The 18,962-nt window shown below is 44.4% G+C and overlaps 1 protein-coding gene across 2 annotated transcripts in view; it reads left to right on the top strand.

The window, feature by feature from the left end:
- Positions 1–11,086: 11,086 nt before the first annotated feature.
- The window catches only part of ANK2 (ankyrin 2), a gene marked incomplete at its 3' end in the record, with an annotated part of 316,224 nt that continues 308,348 nt past the window's right edge, over positions 11,087–18,962 (top strand). Inside the window, exon 1 of one of the 2 annotated variants that reach the window (XM_083756174.1) lies at positions 11,087–11,926. In XM_083756174.1, the coding sequence (XP_083612300.1) occupies positions 11,852–11,926 (75 nt within the window). In that variant the 5' untranslated portion in view covers positions 11,087–11,851. The remainder of the gene's footprint in view (positions 11,927–18,962) is intronic. The other variant, XM_083756190.1, reaches the window with a different exon arrangement.

Below are 18,962 nucleotides of genomic sequence, written 5' to 3'. Positions count from 1 at the left end.
GCAGCATAAACTCTTAGTAAGTTTTATATCTGAGCGTGCTCTCATAATATCCCCGCTGTAGCTGACGTCCTGGAAAACAGAAATGAATGTTATGTTACATGGTCCAGAGAGCCAGTGTAGCATAGTGTTTGGTGCGTTGGATTAGGACCTGGAAGACCAGGTCTTAATCCAACTAAAACCACTAGGTGACCTTAGGCTGGTCACTGCCTCACAGCCTCACCTACCACACAGGCTTGTGTGGGATTCAATGAGAAGGGGTAGAAGAATGCTGTATACCACCTTGAGCTCCTTGGAAGAAAAGGTGGGATATAAGTGCAATTAAAAATAATAGTTGTAAAGCTACCATTTAAGAATTACCATTCAGTATACAGATAGGGGGACGCGGGTGGTGCTGTGGGTAAAACCTCAGTGCCTAGGACTTGCCGATCGTATGGTCTGCGGTTTGAATCCCCGCGGCGGGGGGAGCTCCCGTCGTTCGGTCCCAGCTCCTGCCCACCTAGCAGTTCGAAAGCACCCTTAAGTGCAAGTAGATAAATAGGTACCGCTTTATAGCAAGAAGGTAAATGGCGTTTCCATGTGCTATGCTGGTGCTGGCTCGCCAGAGCAGCTTCATCACACTGGCCACGTGACCCGGAAGTGTCCTCGGACAGCGCTGGCCCCCGGCCTCTTAAGCGAGATGTGCGTGCAACCCCAGAGTCTGTCACGACTGGCCCGTACGGACAGGGGTACCTTTACCTTTACCTTTTATACAGATACGATAATTAGAAATGAGATCTTACTGCACTAGATGTGTACAAGGAGGACACAGGTGGAGAGAGGCCTTCCTGGCTGTTCTTCCTTTGAAGCTGTTAACTTATTGAGGATATACTAGAGAAAGCTAACTGCAGCATATTACAGAAGTGCTGGAAAATGTTCTTGGTAAGGTTTCTGTGTTGATCTCCGTGGGGCAAGTTTTAGTTGGTGATTTTGCTGTTGCTGGGATTTGGGAAGGTCTCAGGCTCTTGTTTGTATTAGATGTAACTAGATATTTTTTAATTCTTGACTTCAAAATAAGGTGGTTGGAATGCATGAATACTTATGCTGACACAGTAAGTTACTGTTTTTAGTATTTTGTATCTCCCTACAAAACACACACAAACAAAATTTAAGATTCCATTTGGCGGGGGCAGTGGTGGGTAATGCCGTTTTTTATTTCCTGGCCAAACAGGCATCTGACTTGCTAGAAAGAGTCTCTGTCAGCTGAGCTACACTTAAATCTTAAGAAAAACCAAGACACATTCTCTGCACAGCATTGACAAATTTTGGAACGACCAAGAGTGCTGCTGACCCTTGTCTAGGATATGCCAGAATGATACATTGTCGGGCCACTTTTTCCAGTGGTTGCAGCAGTGAGGTCTTGTAGAGAGAAGAAAAATCGTACCATAAAGGTTAGCTGATATTTAATTTTTGAGCTGAATTTCCTTGTAGCCTAGACATTTAGGGCTTTGACTAGACTAAGTGGCAAAAAGGGTGGGCTTTGTGCCAAATTTAATATATCTTTGCTGCTTTTGGTACAACAAAAATCATGAAGGCTTGTTTGCCTCTCTCTTGCACAGAAACTCAGAATATATGACATCATGGAGATACAGATCTACATAATGCACTGAAATACACAGCACCCCAGCTTTTCTGTAATGTTTCTCAGGTATTGCAGAGCAATACACGTCCAAAATTATCAATACATTTGCACAAAGGTAAAGGGACCTCTGACCATTAGTTGTGACCGACTCTGGGGTTGCGGCGCTCATCTTGCTTTATAGGCTGAGGGAGCCGGCATACAGCTTCCGGGTCATGTGGCCAGCATGACTAAGCCGCTTCTGGCGAACCAGAGCAGCTCACAGAAACACCATTTACCTTCCCGCCGGAGCGGTACCTATTTATCTACTTACACTTTGACGTGCTTTCGAACTGCTAGGTTGGCAGGAACAGGGATCGGGCAACGGGAGCTCACCCTGTCGTGGGGATTCGAACCGCTGACCTGATTGGCAAGTCCTAGGCTTTGTGGTTTAACCCACAGCACCACCTGCATCCCAACATTTGCACAAAGCTACATAGCAATTCATGGTAAAGAAATAATTCAGACACCCAGTGGGATAGATCTATTCTATATGTGTGACCACATACCTCATGCCTGTTACTTCCCCGAAATGTAGCAAAAAAAGTGACTTTTCAGCAACAAAAAGCCCATTTAGTGAAATAAACTTCTTTCATTACTTTAGGAACTAAGAGCTAAATTCATTTGTGGCCTTGTGCAAAATCATTCCATTGACTCTAATGCATCGGGAGAGTATAGAGTTTCCCCCTAAATGGAAGCTACTTTTTGAAGCTCCAGCAAAGATACAACTTTGAATAACAAACTAGAAGCAATTCTTCATTTGAATTATGTACTGCTTTGGATATTGTACAGCTGAAAGGCAGTTTACATGTCCCTAAATCGTGGTTATGCAAAGTTTACTGCTGAGGCCTATATATCCACAAGTGTTCATCTGGGTTTTTTACTGTTTCAGTGGCACAGCCAAATATTTCCATCTCCCTCCGCTCCCACACTTGGGTTCTTTTGGTGGTGCTGGTGGCAAGACAATTTTACAATCAGTTTATTGTATTATGGCAAATGGCACAGGGGAAAGAAGTTTAAAGGTTCCTGCATCTCCCTCTCCCTCTAGTGGCTCATTCCAGTATCACTACAAGTGACTTAGCAGGTGTTTAGACCTATTTTTCAGAAACTCAAGATTAAGCATAAGCACCTCAACCAAGCATGGGACGCAGGTGGCGCTGTGGGTTAAACCACAGAGCCTAGGGCTTGCCGATCAGAAGGTTGGCGGTTCAAATCCCCGTGACGGGGTGAGCTCCCGTTGTTTGGTCCCTGCCCCTGCCAACCTAGCAGTTTGAAAGCACGTCAAATTGCAAGTAGATAAATAGGTACCGCTCCAGCGGGAAGGTAAACGGCGTTTCCATGTGCTGCTCTGGTTTGCCAGAAGGGCTTAGTCATGCTGGCCACATGACCCGGAAGCTGTACGCCAGCTCCCTCAGCCAATAAAGCGAGATGAGCGCCGCAACCCCAGAGTCGTTCGCGACTGGACCTAATGGTCAGGAGTCCCTTTACCTTCTTGTTTGCTCTCTTTGGTCCAAAACCATCTTCAGAGACCAAGAGTCTGAAAGCCTCACTGAGACTGAAGTAGGTTGAAAGGAGAGATAGAGCTTAGAAGACAGTTGCTGCTTGTAAACATGGCAGGAGCCACACAAAAGACCATTGCAATTTAGGAGCCGGCCCAAGCTTGATAAACCTGAGTTGCTAAGTACTCAGCCCAGTATGTTGCAGCAAGAGTCTTCTGCTGAGGGTGGGACAATTGGCAAACCTGGATATATCAGGGTGATCTCATTACACACCCTTTGAGATGCATATGCTCTGTATTTGGCCTACAATATTTTCTATGCATAAAGAAGCCCAAGGAGCAGGCAATGAAACCAGACATTTGTCTTCATTTTTACTTTTTTATACATCAGTTCCTTCAGATTTTCATTATTTCTTTTATTGTATGTACATGTTTTCCTCCCATTAGTGTGGAAGACGCCTGAGGTTAGCTGCTTCCTCTCTGTTTGGCCTTTTCCCTTCAGTACTTTTCGTGCCAGGAACTGCCCACTCTCTAGCATCTGGCAAGTATTTGTACATATTCAATAGTGATGAAATAGCACAACGAAGCACACTCTGGCAAGTTTTCATGGTCTACTTTCTATCCCATAACTTAGCCCCTGCATTTTCTTGGCCCTGGAAGGCCTAACTGGAATCTTTGAGTCACCAACTTTTCATTCCAGTTCTGGATTGTCTTGGTTAGTTTACTGAAGTTCTCATTGTGATTAATCCAGTCCCACTATACTACTTCTGTCATAAAAGATATTATTGCCAGATGGGGTACAAAAAGGAAACAAAATAGTAAAGTTTTACACAGAGTAGGTTAACTGAAATTAATGACTAACTTAGCTCCATTAATTTCAGTGGTTCTACTGTCGGTTGGACCCAACCCCAAGTGCTTCCTCCTAGATTAGTACTCCTGGCCTTTATTCCTGATTCTGTTTTATCCAAAATTGGGTGGCATATTAATCAGTTTTTATTCTGCTCTCTGTCATCATACTGATCCCTATCCTTTCCCTACTTTTTCACACCATTATCGGCTGAGGAAAAAGGCAAAAGCTGGTGGAGAGTCCTTTGGGGGGAAAAGTTAGAAAAGGGGGATATGATGATATTAGATTGCTGATATTCAGGACACAATTTAATTATTCTTTTTTTAAAAAAACACCCACCCTACTTGGCTATTCCATCATATATGAGCAAATCATTAGAAACCATCCTGAGCCCAGGCAGTAAGCATGTGAATCAGATCCATTCCTGGTATACATCTATATAGAAGAGGATAAGACCTGCTATTGATGCTCCAGTACAACACCATTGTATTGGTGCATCATTTGTAGGAATAAACCTATAATGAATGACTGTGTGTGATGCAGCAACTTAGTGTGAAAGAGCTGATTCCTGGACACTGAAGGATGACTCATTTAAAGAATGGCAGTAATACAGAACTGATTTTCTTCTAGGAAGGAAGGGAATGACTAGTCCAGCATTCCTCTGAAAAAGACAACAACAAGAAGTACCGGTAGATAGTGATCTAGCACAAGGTTGGATATGATTAGATATATAAAAGCTTGTTTTGGAGGCAATTGATGGATGAGTAATACAAAATGCTTTTGGTCAGCCGAGGCCCACAATTATGATCAATCACGGATATGCTTCATGTTGACAGCTGTTTTATCAAAGAAGTCTTTATCATATAATCGTCTCAGCAAGGATGCAGTTCACCATCCATAGTTCAGGTCCATAGGCTCTAATACAAATTCAGTATTAAGAGTTTCTTTTCAATGTTGTTGAAGAATAACAACATTCAAATCAGTTGCAAAAATATTATTCCAAATATTATTCCAAGGGGTTCAAACACCTATTCAAAAACTGGACATTCTGTTCCCCAAAAACATGGAAGACCCTTCTGGAAAAATGTCAAAGGAATGAGATTTGACTATCAATATTAATTGAAAATATTTTTATCCTACCATTCCACCAGAACATGACTCAGTTGATGAGGTGCATTACAGGATCAATAAAACAATTCAAAACAAAATCAATTAGTTTACTTCAATAAAGAATAACTACTTATTAAGGGAGGCAGCTAATAGTGAAAACAACAGGAACAGACTTCTTGCAAGGATACTCCTTTCTATGTTCAAGATGAAATTAGCATGTTTGGGTGATGAAGGGTATATATAAATCACAGGTAATATGTGAAAATGCTTTTTGCCTTATGCTTGGGTTTCTTAATGTGTTGTCTTTTTCAGGCTCAATTTTATGCACCCTTGCCTTGAAGCAGGTCCCACTGAATTGAGTGGGACTTCCGTTTGAGCAGAAAAATTGCACCTTAAGGGTATAACCTTCATTGTAAGGGTGTGATTTTTCTACAGTTAAACACTTCCTTTATTCATTTATTTTATCACTGTGGTGGTCTTGATACTTGTCAACAATTAAACATTTAAAAATCCCCATCAATTTCAGTGGGAATGATTTCAACCTATATGTTTGCCTTTATCACTTGCCTATGCAAGTTCATTCCACAACAAATTTGTTATTCTTTAAAACTCTACAGGGCACTCTTTCTTCCTTTATTACACGTTGATACACCTACTCCTCTCTGGAATTTATAGAGGCTACAATCAGAAGGTCAGCAATAACATTACAAGTAATAAGCCAGACTGCAAATAACATATAAAAACTAACAATAAAGCACAGCAATAGCAATGCCTAGTTTAAAATTGCCAAGGTTTGTTGAAGTCAGTGAGATACAGACTCATAGATAAACCAGTTAATAAAGAAGTCAGCTACCCAGCCATCCTACTGGATGTTTGGGATTCCCACTGCCAGGTTACCAATCATATTTAAAAACTGGAAAATACAGATCAGCATCATTTTAGAATGGTTGCAGCAGGAACGTCACATTAATATCAGTTATACCCTCATGGGCATAGCCAAGCGGGGCAGGGAGAGAATGCTGTCCCCAATCAATAAAAATATATAGCAAACTGGGGTTCTGCCCCCCCCCAACAAAAGGCCTGCCCCCCACGCAACAAAAATCCTGGCTATGCCCATGTATACCCTCAAAAGAAGCCAGCCAGCCTTCATGTTTTTCCAAAGGCTTGCTTGAGAGTGGAAATATATGGATTTCTAAAACACAATACAGAACCTGAAGCTCAGGCTTTAAGATGCCCGTCATCCAAAATTATACTGAAAGCAGCTCTTAGGCTTCCTTATGTGAAGGAAGGAAAATCAATTGGGGGAAAAATAAAACACTAGAGGGGGCTTTTAAATCAAAGCCTCTGCCTACAATAAACGTATAACATACTGTTCCCTCAGTGATCTATCTTGCATTAAATGTTTTTTTATTTCAAGTTTACTTTGAGGTAACCAAAGGCCAGTTTTGAATGTATACAATCTTTGAAACAATTCCAATATTCACCAGTGTCAGGTTAAGATGCTTAAAAGCATGGCTGTTCAGTAAATATCCATGCGTATGACTGAAATGCGAGTCACATTTAGCTGAGAGTAAGTCCCACTGGACTCTGTAGAGACTACATCTGAGTAGATGTGCAAACTATGGATCTGCAATCCATAGTTCTTATTCTGCAGAAGCGATGGGGAACCTGTGGTCCAGAATTTGTTGGATTCCAGCTCCCATCACTCCTAACTTATGGCCATGCTGACGAGCTGATGGGAGTCCAACAGCATCTGAAGTTTCACAGGTCCACTGTTCCTGTTTTAGAGGTAACTCAGCTGGACTGACTGCTGAATAAGCATCAGTTGATTAGACTGTGGTACCACAACCACCATGGCCCTTTCCTCCTGGTAGGTCAAGCAGTTAGATGTAACAGGGAGGATTGGGGAGAGGTGTGCTGCAGATACGTGTTCCTGGGAAGAACTATTAAATGTATTTGTACAGGGCATATCTATATATAACCATGCCATAGGACAAAACCTCTCGGCACTGCATGTAGTGCATGCTTCTATAATGGGATGCACAGACAAAAAGCGGGAAAGAAAAGGAGTTTAAGAGAACGTTAGTTGTGATTATGTAACCATCTTATGCAAGAAGTGATCTGGAAGTAGCTGGTAATGGTGCAAGACCTTCTGTGGGCTGATAATTGAAATGTTTCAGAATAAGTGGATTATATGAATGTTGCAGGCCACTTATCCAAAAAGAGCAACTGGACTGTGAAATCACTGTTCTAATGGGGGTGGGAAACCAAGTCAACAAGCATTTTTGTTTTGAAAGGACATTTTAACTCCCGGGCACAAACAGTGGATAATGCATTAGGGAAGATGGGAGGAATACAGCCGGCTTCTCAGGATGTCTAGAGACTATTGGGGTGGGGGTGTTATTTATAAGTTCTTGTTGGGGTCAATATTTAATTTTGGAGATGCATTATTTTTGCTGGTTTTGGAAGACTATTTTTGCATTCGACTTTGTTTTGAATTATGCATGGAATGTTGAATTTTATTGTATATTTAATTAGATGTTTTCATTAATTTTAAATGTTGCTATATTTTTGTGACTATTAGAGTGAATTATGTGATTTCTTTGATGTTGCAAGCTGCCTTGAGCATGGAAAGGTAGGCTTACAAACAAATGATGATGGTATAAATAAAAGGTTTCATGTGACCAGATTAATCCAAAGTGGGTTTAAATGATCCTACAGATGGCACTATATTTATAAATCTGGGGGAAACCTACAGCAGTTGTGTGTGTGTGTTTAAAATTTGTAAAGTTTTAAGCATAGAAAAAATATATTTATAATGGAAGTGCCATCACTTGATGGAGCATTCTCATTTCTATGGAGACTTCTTTCAGCAGTTTATGTTTTACATAATGCGAAAGGATGGCAATTGCTATGGGAAGATAATGCTGCTCATTTGCTACATGGAGGAAGAAAACATCAATTTAGATTCATTTAAATAGCAAAAAGGAAAAGGAAATTTTACAATCACAACTTACTTCCTATGCGAATATTGATTACCAGGTGTGCAACACCGGGAAACACTTGAACTTCAGGTCTTGCTGACATTTGCTTTAAATAGCCAGTTCAGAATTAGGGAATGTGTTGTTCTTACCAAGCTCAAATTTACGCTATGCCAAAAGAAATAGAAGGATGCTGAAGATGTTTGCTGCAGAATGAAGAATACAGGCAGATATGCAAATCTGTGTAAAGACCTGAACTGGATGTGTATGTTTAACACTGATATTGACACACATACACAGATGTATAAACAAAATAAGCAGAGGGGAAAGGCAGAAAAACAGGTTTGAAATTCATCCACACAAGCATCAAGTGAGTGGTCTGTGGAATGGAAGACATTTACATCCCAACATACCCAACAGTCCTGTAGTGGCTATTGATTTTTAGGAACGAGATAATGTGATCTTTAAAAATATCTTGATCCAAGTAGTTCTGGGAACCCTCTCTGCTGAGCCAAGCAGAGTCTGCCAATGCCAACAAATTCCTGTTGCCAGCCACTCTTTTTACACTTTCTTAAAGCATCAGGCACAACCTCTGAGCTGATCTTTGTTGAAATCAATGGGACACCGTTCATAACAAATAGATTTATGACGGAGGTGGCTGTCTGCTTTATATCCTCTTGTCAATACATTTTTCCTTCTCTGCTCCTATTTCGATCTACTCTCCACCATAAATTTTCAAATCTGTATTCTTCCACAGAACTGGTCTTTTATACACCGAAGTGTTAGTCTGCACCTGCTCTGTATAACAGCCTTGCTGTTGAAGTGTCATGCATTAAGAGCTTAAATGACCTGGGGAGACGTACAGTAGCATATATTAGCCATTTGTGCATTTAGAATTCAGATCTGGCATATTCTGTAGAAGAATATACCATGCTCCAACTTGTGTTCACTTTCAAAATATAAACATAGGGATACTCTGAGGACAGAGGAGTATATTTGGCATTCTAAATGACTCTGTTGTATTTCACGTCGTCTCACCAGTTTAAACATGTCAGGAAATTGACTCATATTTTCCATCAGTAAAAAATGCATTGAGATACAACTTTTACAGAATGTACCCTCCAAGACATGACATATTTGATATAAATGCAGTGCATGCAGACTAATCCTCTATGTCAGTAGTTCCCAGTTAGCTAAATACTGTGGACTCTAGGCTTGGCCGATATCACAATATATTGCCCAGGACCGGTATGAGGAGCAGACCACAATGTCGGCTTCACTCAGCAGTATATCGCTGTTGAAACCGCCACTGCTCCTGAGTCCCTCTGCTAGTGACTTCCTCCAGCGAGCTTTGCTAACAGGGAATGCAGTGGCAGGTTCACCAGCGTTATACTGCTGAGTGAAACCGCCATCCCATTCTGCCCTCATACTGCACAGAGGGAGAAAAACGCCACAAGGCACCGATACAGCTTGTTCCTCCCTCTACATCTTTTAACCGCTCAGCTGAGAAGTTTGCGGTTGCCGCTCCCCTTGGCCGAGCAGGTAAAGGGTTCCCCAGCCCGGCGCTGGCTGCCATACAGGCTGGAGGAGCACCGGGGATGACTCTGCTGGGGATGGGGAGGCCAAGGATCCTCGCTGCTCTCCCTGTTCATATAGCAGATATAGCACTACCGACCCTAGACAGTCCATGCCACAATTGTGCTTATGACACAGTCCTACCCATGACCATGCAAAAGTAAGTCCCATTGATTTCAATGGGGCTTACACCCAGATACGTTAGGCTATAAGAATGCAGCCATTATGTCATCCATGAAACGGACCCTTCAGGCAGCAATCCTGTACCAAGTTATCTGGGAGTAAGCTCAGATAACTCAGAACACCATGGGAGTAGCATACGGGACATGGGTGGCACTGTGATCTAAACCACTGAGCTTCTTGGGATTCCTGATCAGAAGGTCAGCGGTTCGAATCCCTGCAACGGGGTGAGCTCCCGTTGCTTGGTCCCTGCTCCTGCTAACCTAGCAGTTCGAAAGCACATCAAAGTGCAAGTAGATAAATAGGTACCGGTCCGGCGGGAAGGTAAACGGCGTTTCTGTGTGCTGCTCTGGCTCGCCAGAAGTGGCTTAGTCATGCTGGCCACATGACCCGGAAGCTGTACACCAGTTCCCTCGGCCAATAAAGCGAGATGAACACCGCAGCCCCAGAGTTGGCCACGACTGGACCTAATGGTCAGGGGTCCCTTTACCTTTACTTTAGCAGTTTGAAAGCAGGCCAGTGCTAGTAGATAAATAGGTACCGCTGCAGCGGGAAGGTAAAGGGTGTTTCTGTGCGCTCTGGTCATGCTGGCTACATGACCAGGAAAACTGTCTGTGGACAAATGCTGGCTTCCTCAGCCTGAAGCAAGATGAGATGAGCAACACACCAAACAGTCGCCTTTGACTGGACTTAACGGTCCAGGGATCCTTTACCTTTTACCTTTACCTAGCACAGGCAGAGAGGCGCTTGCTTCTGTTTGTCCCACTGGTGCGCCTGCCCTAAGAGGGATGAAGCTGCCGAGCAGCAGCACGAGAGCGAAAGCCCTTCCTCTGGCGACCACACCTCCGCTGCACGCTCAGGCCACCGCCTCTGCGTGGGTGTGCTCACGACGCCTACAAAGCCGTGACAGGAAAAAAAGGAAGTCACCGTGCAGGGCAGAAATCCTGCGAGGTGCTGGGGTGGGGTCCTGAGCCTTTCTTCATGGACTGGACAGCCCTGCATTCCCACTCGCCCGCCTCCAGTCCTCAGCCACACACGACTGCTGGACTCCTGCCATTCACACACCCGGCTGTCTTCCTTTCCGAAATATTAACATGTGGGAAACCGCTCGCCCACCTAGAAACGTGCCTCGCCCCTTCTGCGCCTCCCCACCCGTTTCCCGCTTGTGCCACCTCCGTCCGCCAGCAGCGGCAGCAACGGAGCGAGCCTTCTTCCAAGGAGCTGTCCATGACCTCATGCAGAGCCGAGCCTTCCTTTCCTCTCACCTCTGGGCGTGTGTGTGAGGGACAGAGAGCTCCTATAATAATCCCCGCGCTGGTGCGCTTCGCTCTCTTCCCTCCTCCGACAGATACGGAGACGCGGGCGCGCGCATACACACACAGAGAGAGAAGAGGCTCAGCCTGGAGGCTGGCGCTGCACTAAGCCGGGCGGCTGCGGCGCGCCTGAAGAAGCGCCCCAGCTCTCCAACCGCCAGGGCTCAGCGAGGGAGCCGAAGCAGCAGCGGCGGCGGCGGCGGCCTCCGACTTTTTCGGGGAAGGTCATTCATTGACCAGTCGCGTGCCCTTCTTCCCGCCCTTCCCCTCCTCTCTGTCTCTCTCTCTCTTTCTACGCCACCCCCCATTGCAGCGTCCAGCCTATTGCAGGTTCGGAGGCGGGCTGCTGAGGGAATCCGGGCGTGCTGTTTTGGCCGGCGACGAGACCAGCTCTCCTTCTCCCCTCTGGCCGAGGCTGCTGCGAGAAGGGCGGCTGCAGGCGGGACGGAGGAAGGTGAAAGGAAGAGGCGAGAGGGACCTCGGGGCATGAGCAGCTCAGCGCCTGCCTTCCGTTGGCGCTGGCCCGCTTGAGGCCGGCAGCTGGAGGAGTAGCAGCAGCAGCAGGAGGAGGAAGAGGAGGCGGCGGCGGCGGCGGCGGCTGCTGCTGCTACCAGACCCAACACGGCGGGACTGGAAGGAGAGCGGCAGGGGGACAGCGAGGAGGACAGGAAGGAGAAGCCCCCGAGCGGGAAGATGGCTTCCCCCACCTCCCCGGGGGTCCCTGGAGGCGGGACGTCGCCCCAAGCCAGCCAGCCACGCCTTCGGCAGGTGGGTGCGCTCACACGGCCCTGGGGAGGAAGGGCGGGAAACGCCCTCGGAGGGGCGCTTTTACCTCAGGCTGCCGCAGCCGGAGGCGCGAACGGCCTCTCCGCGGACGCGCGCAGTCGTTCACTCACCCGCCCTGCGGCTACGAGCTTAACTTGCACCTGTTTGAAGGAACCATATTGCGAATGGGTGGGATGGGGTGGGGTCTGCTTGGAAGTCAAGGGGTTTGGGATAACAAACTTAGGCTGGCATGTGCAACGGGGTGGCGGGGGGAACGGACGCTGTGAGTCACACGCAGGGCTCCAGCTTCCATCCATCACACCGCTCTACCTGTCCTCTGTCTCTTCATGTTGCCGCACTGTCTGGCAAAACCACTCAAAACGGCGGTGATCTTTTTAATACGTTGGTCATCAGAACAGACGCTACTTATTTAATATATTTGCACCCCACCTTTCTCCCTTCACTGAACTTAACATGGTCATTTAGGGGCTTTTCAAGTGGGCACCCAGATCTAATGGTTCCTTAGCTTCAACAGGGTGACTGCACCATAAGCCATCAGGCCCAGACACACAGCACACCTTGATATGGACATATCTAGCCTATGAAAAACTAAAACACTGTTTAGGCTTGTCAGACAAGTATCTTGACTTAAGTAATGGCACATGGTCACCGTACACACTGTGCTGTTTGGAAGGGTCATGTCTTAGTGGAAGAACAAGCTTAGTGGAAGAAGAAGTCCTTGACATTTCCAGGTAGGGCTGGGTATGCTCCGCATCTGAAACCCTAGAGGGTGACTGTCAGTCACTGTTGACAACCCTGAGCTATATGGACCAACATTTGTATAAGGCACCTTGCTATGACAGATGTTAGCATAGTAGTTTTCCCTGACTGATAAGAGCCTACAGACCTTAGCTGCATGCAAGCACCTACCATGGTGCTACAGCTGCATAATACTACAGGCTGACGTGCAGTGCAGGCCATTAGCCAGACACAGCATTTCGCAGATTTCTTTGCAGACACATGATACAGATACTACTATATACAAACACATGGCATGGCAACCCACACGCCAAATACTGCAGCACTCCCTCCCTCTAGAGAACTGTACTGATCCTACACAAAACAAACACAGTGTTGCATGGCTTACAGACCACACAAAAGATATAGCAAGGCCCATCTGCACATTTATACTGATTGGCACTGTGCCTGGCCCGGCACTCACTTAAGTCCAGCAGTGGGTAGTTCCCACATGAAGGATTCAGCTCAAGTGCTTCATTCTGACATCGTAAACAATTACCTGTTTCCCATCAAACATCCGACCAACTACGTACTGGCAGCACCAACCATTCAAAGAAACTAACCATCTCATAGATGAAAAGATCAGATGGAATAAAAAATTCATTGAGGTACAAAACGCATTGCTTGCAGATCACAGGCCAGTCAAAGACAACACAACTGCAGACAGCATGCTGCATGGCACAAAAAGAGCTATGCTGTTTGACAGACATAAATAAGCACTACCTGCCTTACACAGACACGCCATAGCCAACATGTTATTGAGGAATGCAGATTGCAGTTTACACTGTGCATGACAATTGCTGCAGTCTTTGCGTGTCTGTGGATGAAAGTGGAAGTGTGTCACAGAATCAAGAAAGTATTGCTGATGCATGGGGAGTGCAGAGGTCTGAATTCTATATTTTGCTGCGTATGCATTGTTATACTACAAAGATAGTGAAGTTTGGCTCTGGTATAGGTAACAGAGAAAGATTCTTTCCTTGGTTACCAGCTCACCCTGGATTTTGTCACTGGTAAACAACACAGGAGACTACAGGAAGGGAAATGTCATTTGCAAGAGGTCTGAGCTGCAGTACCAGCAAAGGAGAGATTTCAGTGAGTGTTGAAAGTTTATAAACATGAAGGTTATCTGGTAATAACCTTTATATTAGGCCTTCAAAACAAAAACAAAACAACTCTTGAACTTCTAGTGTAACAATTTTACTGATACAGAGCTGGATGTAGGCTTAGTCATGCTTAGAGCACATTCACTGAAATGAAAGGGACTTGGAATACTGTAGGTACACAGTACCTGGACAGCTCATTTGAATTGTACAGAAATTCATAGTGCCCTTGATTTTTTCATTCTGTTTCATAACAGAATCCTTTCCCAACCCCACCTTTCTGTTGCCTTACTTCCTTTCACATTTTCTCCTTTTACTGATATAAACTGACTCATGAGAAAAGGTAATGTCTAGCTATGTGATTTGATTTTTAATGAATGTGGTCTTCAGTGACATCCATTAAATTGTCTAAAATGAATTTGTCTGCTGCAGAGAACAGAGCTCTGCAAAATTCTATTAAGATTCTGACAGTAACCACATGCCTTTGTCAAATGTGTGTGTGTGTGTTTGTATAATAAAACACAGATATTAAAAGTGATATCTGTCACCTTTTGCTTTAATTTATTTCTGCCAGAATTCTAGTTTTCATACTGATACCTTATAGCAAATGATATTTGTTCATATCAAAAACTAATTGATGAACAGCTGTTGTATACTTTCAGTTTTTATAGTTGGACTGCAGCTATGCACAGATGCAAGTTGCTAATTAATAATACAACTTTTCCCATAGTATTTTCTCCCATGCATTATTCTTCTGTATATATCTTACTGAACAAACAAAAAAGTAAAATAAGGCGAGAGAGGTACCTTGCAGGGAACTGATGCATCAGTTTGCATATATATTTAAATGTTTGCTAGAATTGTTTGTCATTCTCCACCTGGCCTGATTTTTATCCAGTGTGATACAACAGAAATGCTGCCAACTTCATACTCCTAAAAAGCATACACATATATGTGTACACGTATTTTGGAAGTGCTTCAGAAGAAGCTGAAAAAGAAAGGGACTGCATTCTTGAAGGATTACAGTTTGATTATAGGTGCCATGTTGGGGTTCCTTCTCTTATATATTAAACTCATTTCTCAAGGAACTATATGGTAACGTAAAAGGGTTTGGTGTTTGGATTACCGTTAAAAATGCAGATGATTTTTTATAACAAGTAACAATGACTCTGTATTGAAAGATGAGGCTGGAACTTCATAATTTATTTCTGGCTCTGGTCAGAAACACCATTATAACAGACTCTTTTAACACTTCTTCTGGCACTTTGTATTTCACTGCCAGCTGGAAACTGGAAGTGGGGGTAGGGAGAGAACTGAACTTGTACCAGAGCTTAATTTTAGAAGCAAGAAAAGTAATTGCAAAGTTATTTGGATCAAGTAATCTTATTCTTCCTTAGGAGGGCAGTCCAGGGAAAATAGGAGGCATTGGACCTCCTTCTCCAAAGGTCATTCAGCTCTCACCACAGAGAGGAAGATATGCTAGGAGCATAGGAAGGTCCGTTGGTCCAACTAGCTCACTTTTGTCTACATTGGTGGCCGCTGCTGTCCAGGGTTTCAGGTAGGGGTCTCTCCTACCTACCTGGAGATGCCAGAGATTGAATTTGGAACCTTCGCCATTCAAGGCAGATGCTCTACCATTGAGCCATGGCCTTTTCTCATCCCCTTCCTTGAAATGTCCGCATCCCTAACTCAATAACAACATCGGTAGAGCAAAAAATGGGGAGATGACCAGAAGAAGGGTTGGATTCAAAGAATTCCATGCCTTCCCAGTCTGTCAACCTGTCGCAAAACCAGAGATTTGTTTTTCCATTCATTGTTTCCAATGGAAAGGGAATAGTTCTAGAAGAAAATCATTTAAAAGAAATCTGAGTGCTCCTTTGCCCTCTCTTCTGCTCTGCCAGTGAAAGCCCAGCAACTTGCTGGATGAGGTTTAATAACTGACTTAATTTCCCCAATTCCCTAGCTTCAGGATTGCATCTGAAATGTGCTTTCCAGCCTTCTAAAAGAATAAGACTGAATTTGCAGAAGATGTTTGGTTTGTTATGGGTTGGTGCCTGGAAACTGTGACTTCAGTTGTGGAAGTGCTGTAGAGAGTGTCCTCTGACTGATAAGGTATATGCATTGATACAGATTGTGAATGCTAAGGCTGGAACTGTGAACAGCAAGTAGCAAGTGGATTTAAAAGACTCTGGTGCATAGATTAAAATTACTTCAAATTTTAGAATGTTTTCCCCTTCCCAAACTATATTGTTGGTATTAACTAGCTTGTGAAACTTTCCTGTGTTTAATGACATCAACATTAAGGCAATCGTGTTAATTTAATTGGGATTTTTAATATACAGTACTGTGAGATATCTTGGGCAGGATCCAACTAATGAGTCCTGTCAGTGAAAGCCCATGCAATGACTTCTGCTTGCATAAGTAAGCTTTCCCCCATCTACTCATGTGCACCCTTCTCCAAACAGGGTCAGTGTTTGTGTCAGGAGAACCACCAGAACAGTACATGGAAGGGAGGAGAAGGGGGATCATTTCATCTGCAGGGCTGGCTTGTCCATGAGATGGACTGAGATAGATGCCTCAGGTAGCAGAATCGAAGGAGTAGTGCTGCTGCATGCACCCTGCCCACTGCTGCTTCCGGGTTCCAACAAGATCTTGTAAGAGTCCTGCAAAATCTCACAAGATCTCACTGGAAGCTACAGCCACTTCTCCTCGCTTCTCCAATGCCAATCCAGGTACCCTGCCCATCCCCCACCTCAACTGCAGCTTCTGGTGAGATCTTGCATGAGCCCTGTGGAGATCTTGTGGAGCTCTTGCGAGATCTCACTGGAACCCAGAAGTTGCCGTCGTGTGACCCCAGTAAGTGAGGCTTCAGGGAGGCAGTGAGGGGGTATGAAGGACAGCACTTCCCTGTTTCTCCTCAGGCCACCCCACCATTTGGCAAGCTGAAATGCTCGCCGTGATTAAGCAATTGATACAGCAACAAGGCTAAATTACTCCCCTTAGCTCAGGATGAGAAACATTGTTCATAAGATTAAGAACCAGAGGAGCAAAGGGTGCAGGAAATTGTAGAAAATATACTCTTCCTGGTTTTCTAGTGATTTCTCAGGCCCCAACTCCTTGCTTAGCCTTTTATTGGCTAGGAGTGGTATGCAGACATTATTGGATCTGGCTACCTACTCCTAGACAACCATGGGGCACCTGATGCTAACAAGGCCTTCAGCTTGGGCTTAGTTGGTCAACCTGTGTTTCTCTTTGACACCTGTATTTTTCCTGATTTTCCTTCCTTTGATATGGACAGCTTATGCAGAGATGAAACCTAGACCACAACGACCACAAGAACAACAGTGGTCTCACTCTGTAAAGGAATAAATAGGGCAAGCTAGTTTAACTACTGAAAATAGTTTTGGTAAGCTTGACTCATTGCATTCATTTTTAATATTTGATGCCTTCAACACACCGCAGGTTTAAATAATAGCTTATTGGATCATATGGATGAAATGTTGACTATTTTGTAAATTTTCCAGAAATGAACAAAGTGAACTACATTTTGAAAGAATCTGCCTTCTGAATAGCCTTGGATGGGTTTGAAAGTTGATTAGATAGATTTGTGGAGGGTAAGGCTGTTGATGGCTATTAGTCATGGTGGCTATGTTCTACCACCACACTTATAAGCAGTGTGCCTCTGAATATTAGTTTCTAAGAATCACAGGTGGGGAGAGTGCTGTTGCTGTCAGGCTCGGATTGTTGGTTTCCCTTAGGCATCTGGTTGGCCACTGAGAACAGGCTGCTGGACTTGATATAGACCTTTGGTCTGGTTCAGCTGGTCTCTTCTTATGTACCTTGGCTTGGTCTTAAGGAATGGGAGGAGGTTATGTGATTCTTCAAGAGATGGTTCCTGAAGCTACACAAAAGGTAAAAGCAGCAGTGTTTGCTCATAAGAAGAATGAACCCAAAAACTGTATCAGGGCAATAACTTTATTAGGCCAACAGAAGTTTTTGCAAGCTTTTGAACTCTCCGTAGCTGATCATCAGGCTAGATCAGGGTTTCCCAAACTTGGGTCGCTAGCTAGTTTTGTACTATATTTCCTAGCATCCCAGCTACTGGTCTTGCTAGCTAGGGGTGATGGGAGTTGTAATCCAAAAACAGCTGGAGACCCAAGTTTGGGAAACCTAGGGCTAGATGGTAAATAAAGCAAAGTGGTGGGGAATTAGCTGCAGTTACTGCTTTTCCCTGAAGTGTTTGATGAGGAAGAAGGTGATCTACTTTCCTGCTCCTCATCACCTACCTGGATTGTTTCATTCTGTGGGTATGAATGCCACAAAAATACATAAGGTAGAGCTGGTTGCTGATTGGGGCCTTTAAATGCCAGAAATTGCAAGACCTCTGAAATGAAATAGTACTTAGGGGTTATCATTTTTCTAGTTTATTTTAAAGCACTCAGGTCAGGTGCATGAAATTATTTCTTATTAGGCATTCTCTAAATGTTCCTGTAGGCTGCCTAATTCACTAGCAGTACAACAGCTGTCACTCAACAGGGCAACTGAAAGTAAAGGAAGATCAAGGGTGATGCTGAGATTTGAGCTGACTGCACAATTTAAAAGAGACGCTAACTAGCAAATGCATGGAGATAAAAATAGTAACTCAACCTGTTAAGTAGTGCTGCCACCGCCTCTGGATTAGGTGGATGACTTGGGATAAACTAGATGCGACACAAGAGTTCTATTTCATAGGAACGTAGGATGCTCAATAATGTCTACATGGTTTTCTTTCAGTCCTATGTGAAGATGCCAGAGATTGGACCTGGGACTTTCCGCATGCAAAGCAGATGCTCTACCAGGGAGCCATAGCCCTCCCCAAATATTGTCTAATCTGATCTGACTTGTGTCTGCTCTCCAAGGTCTTTTCCACCACGTTACAATTGTTGGCATGCAACCAAGGAAATGGGGGTAATTGGCAGGCCCCCAGCTGGTTCCAGCCCACCGGCCGGTGTGCCAGGCAAACTCCAGTTCTTGGTGCAGCATGAATCTGCGAACCAAGCTTCAGAAGCTAGGGCACGCTACTCGGCAGAGTAAACGCTATGCAACAGAAGTGGCAGGAGAGGCTGTGTGAGCATATTTATAAGCAGTTTATTCTGCATAAA

The sequence above is a fragment of the Podarcis gaigeae genome, assembly GCF_964106915.1.
Source record: "Podarcis gaigeae genome assembly, chromosome: 9".
Taxonomy (NCBI): Eukaryota; Metazoa; Chordata; class Lepidosauria; order Squamata; family Lacertidae; genus Podarcis; species Podarcis gaigeae.
This window is presented reverse-complemented; position numbering and strand designations above follow the sequence as displayed.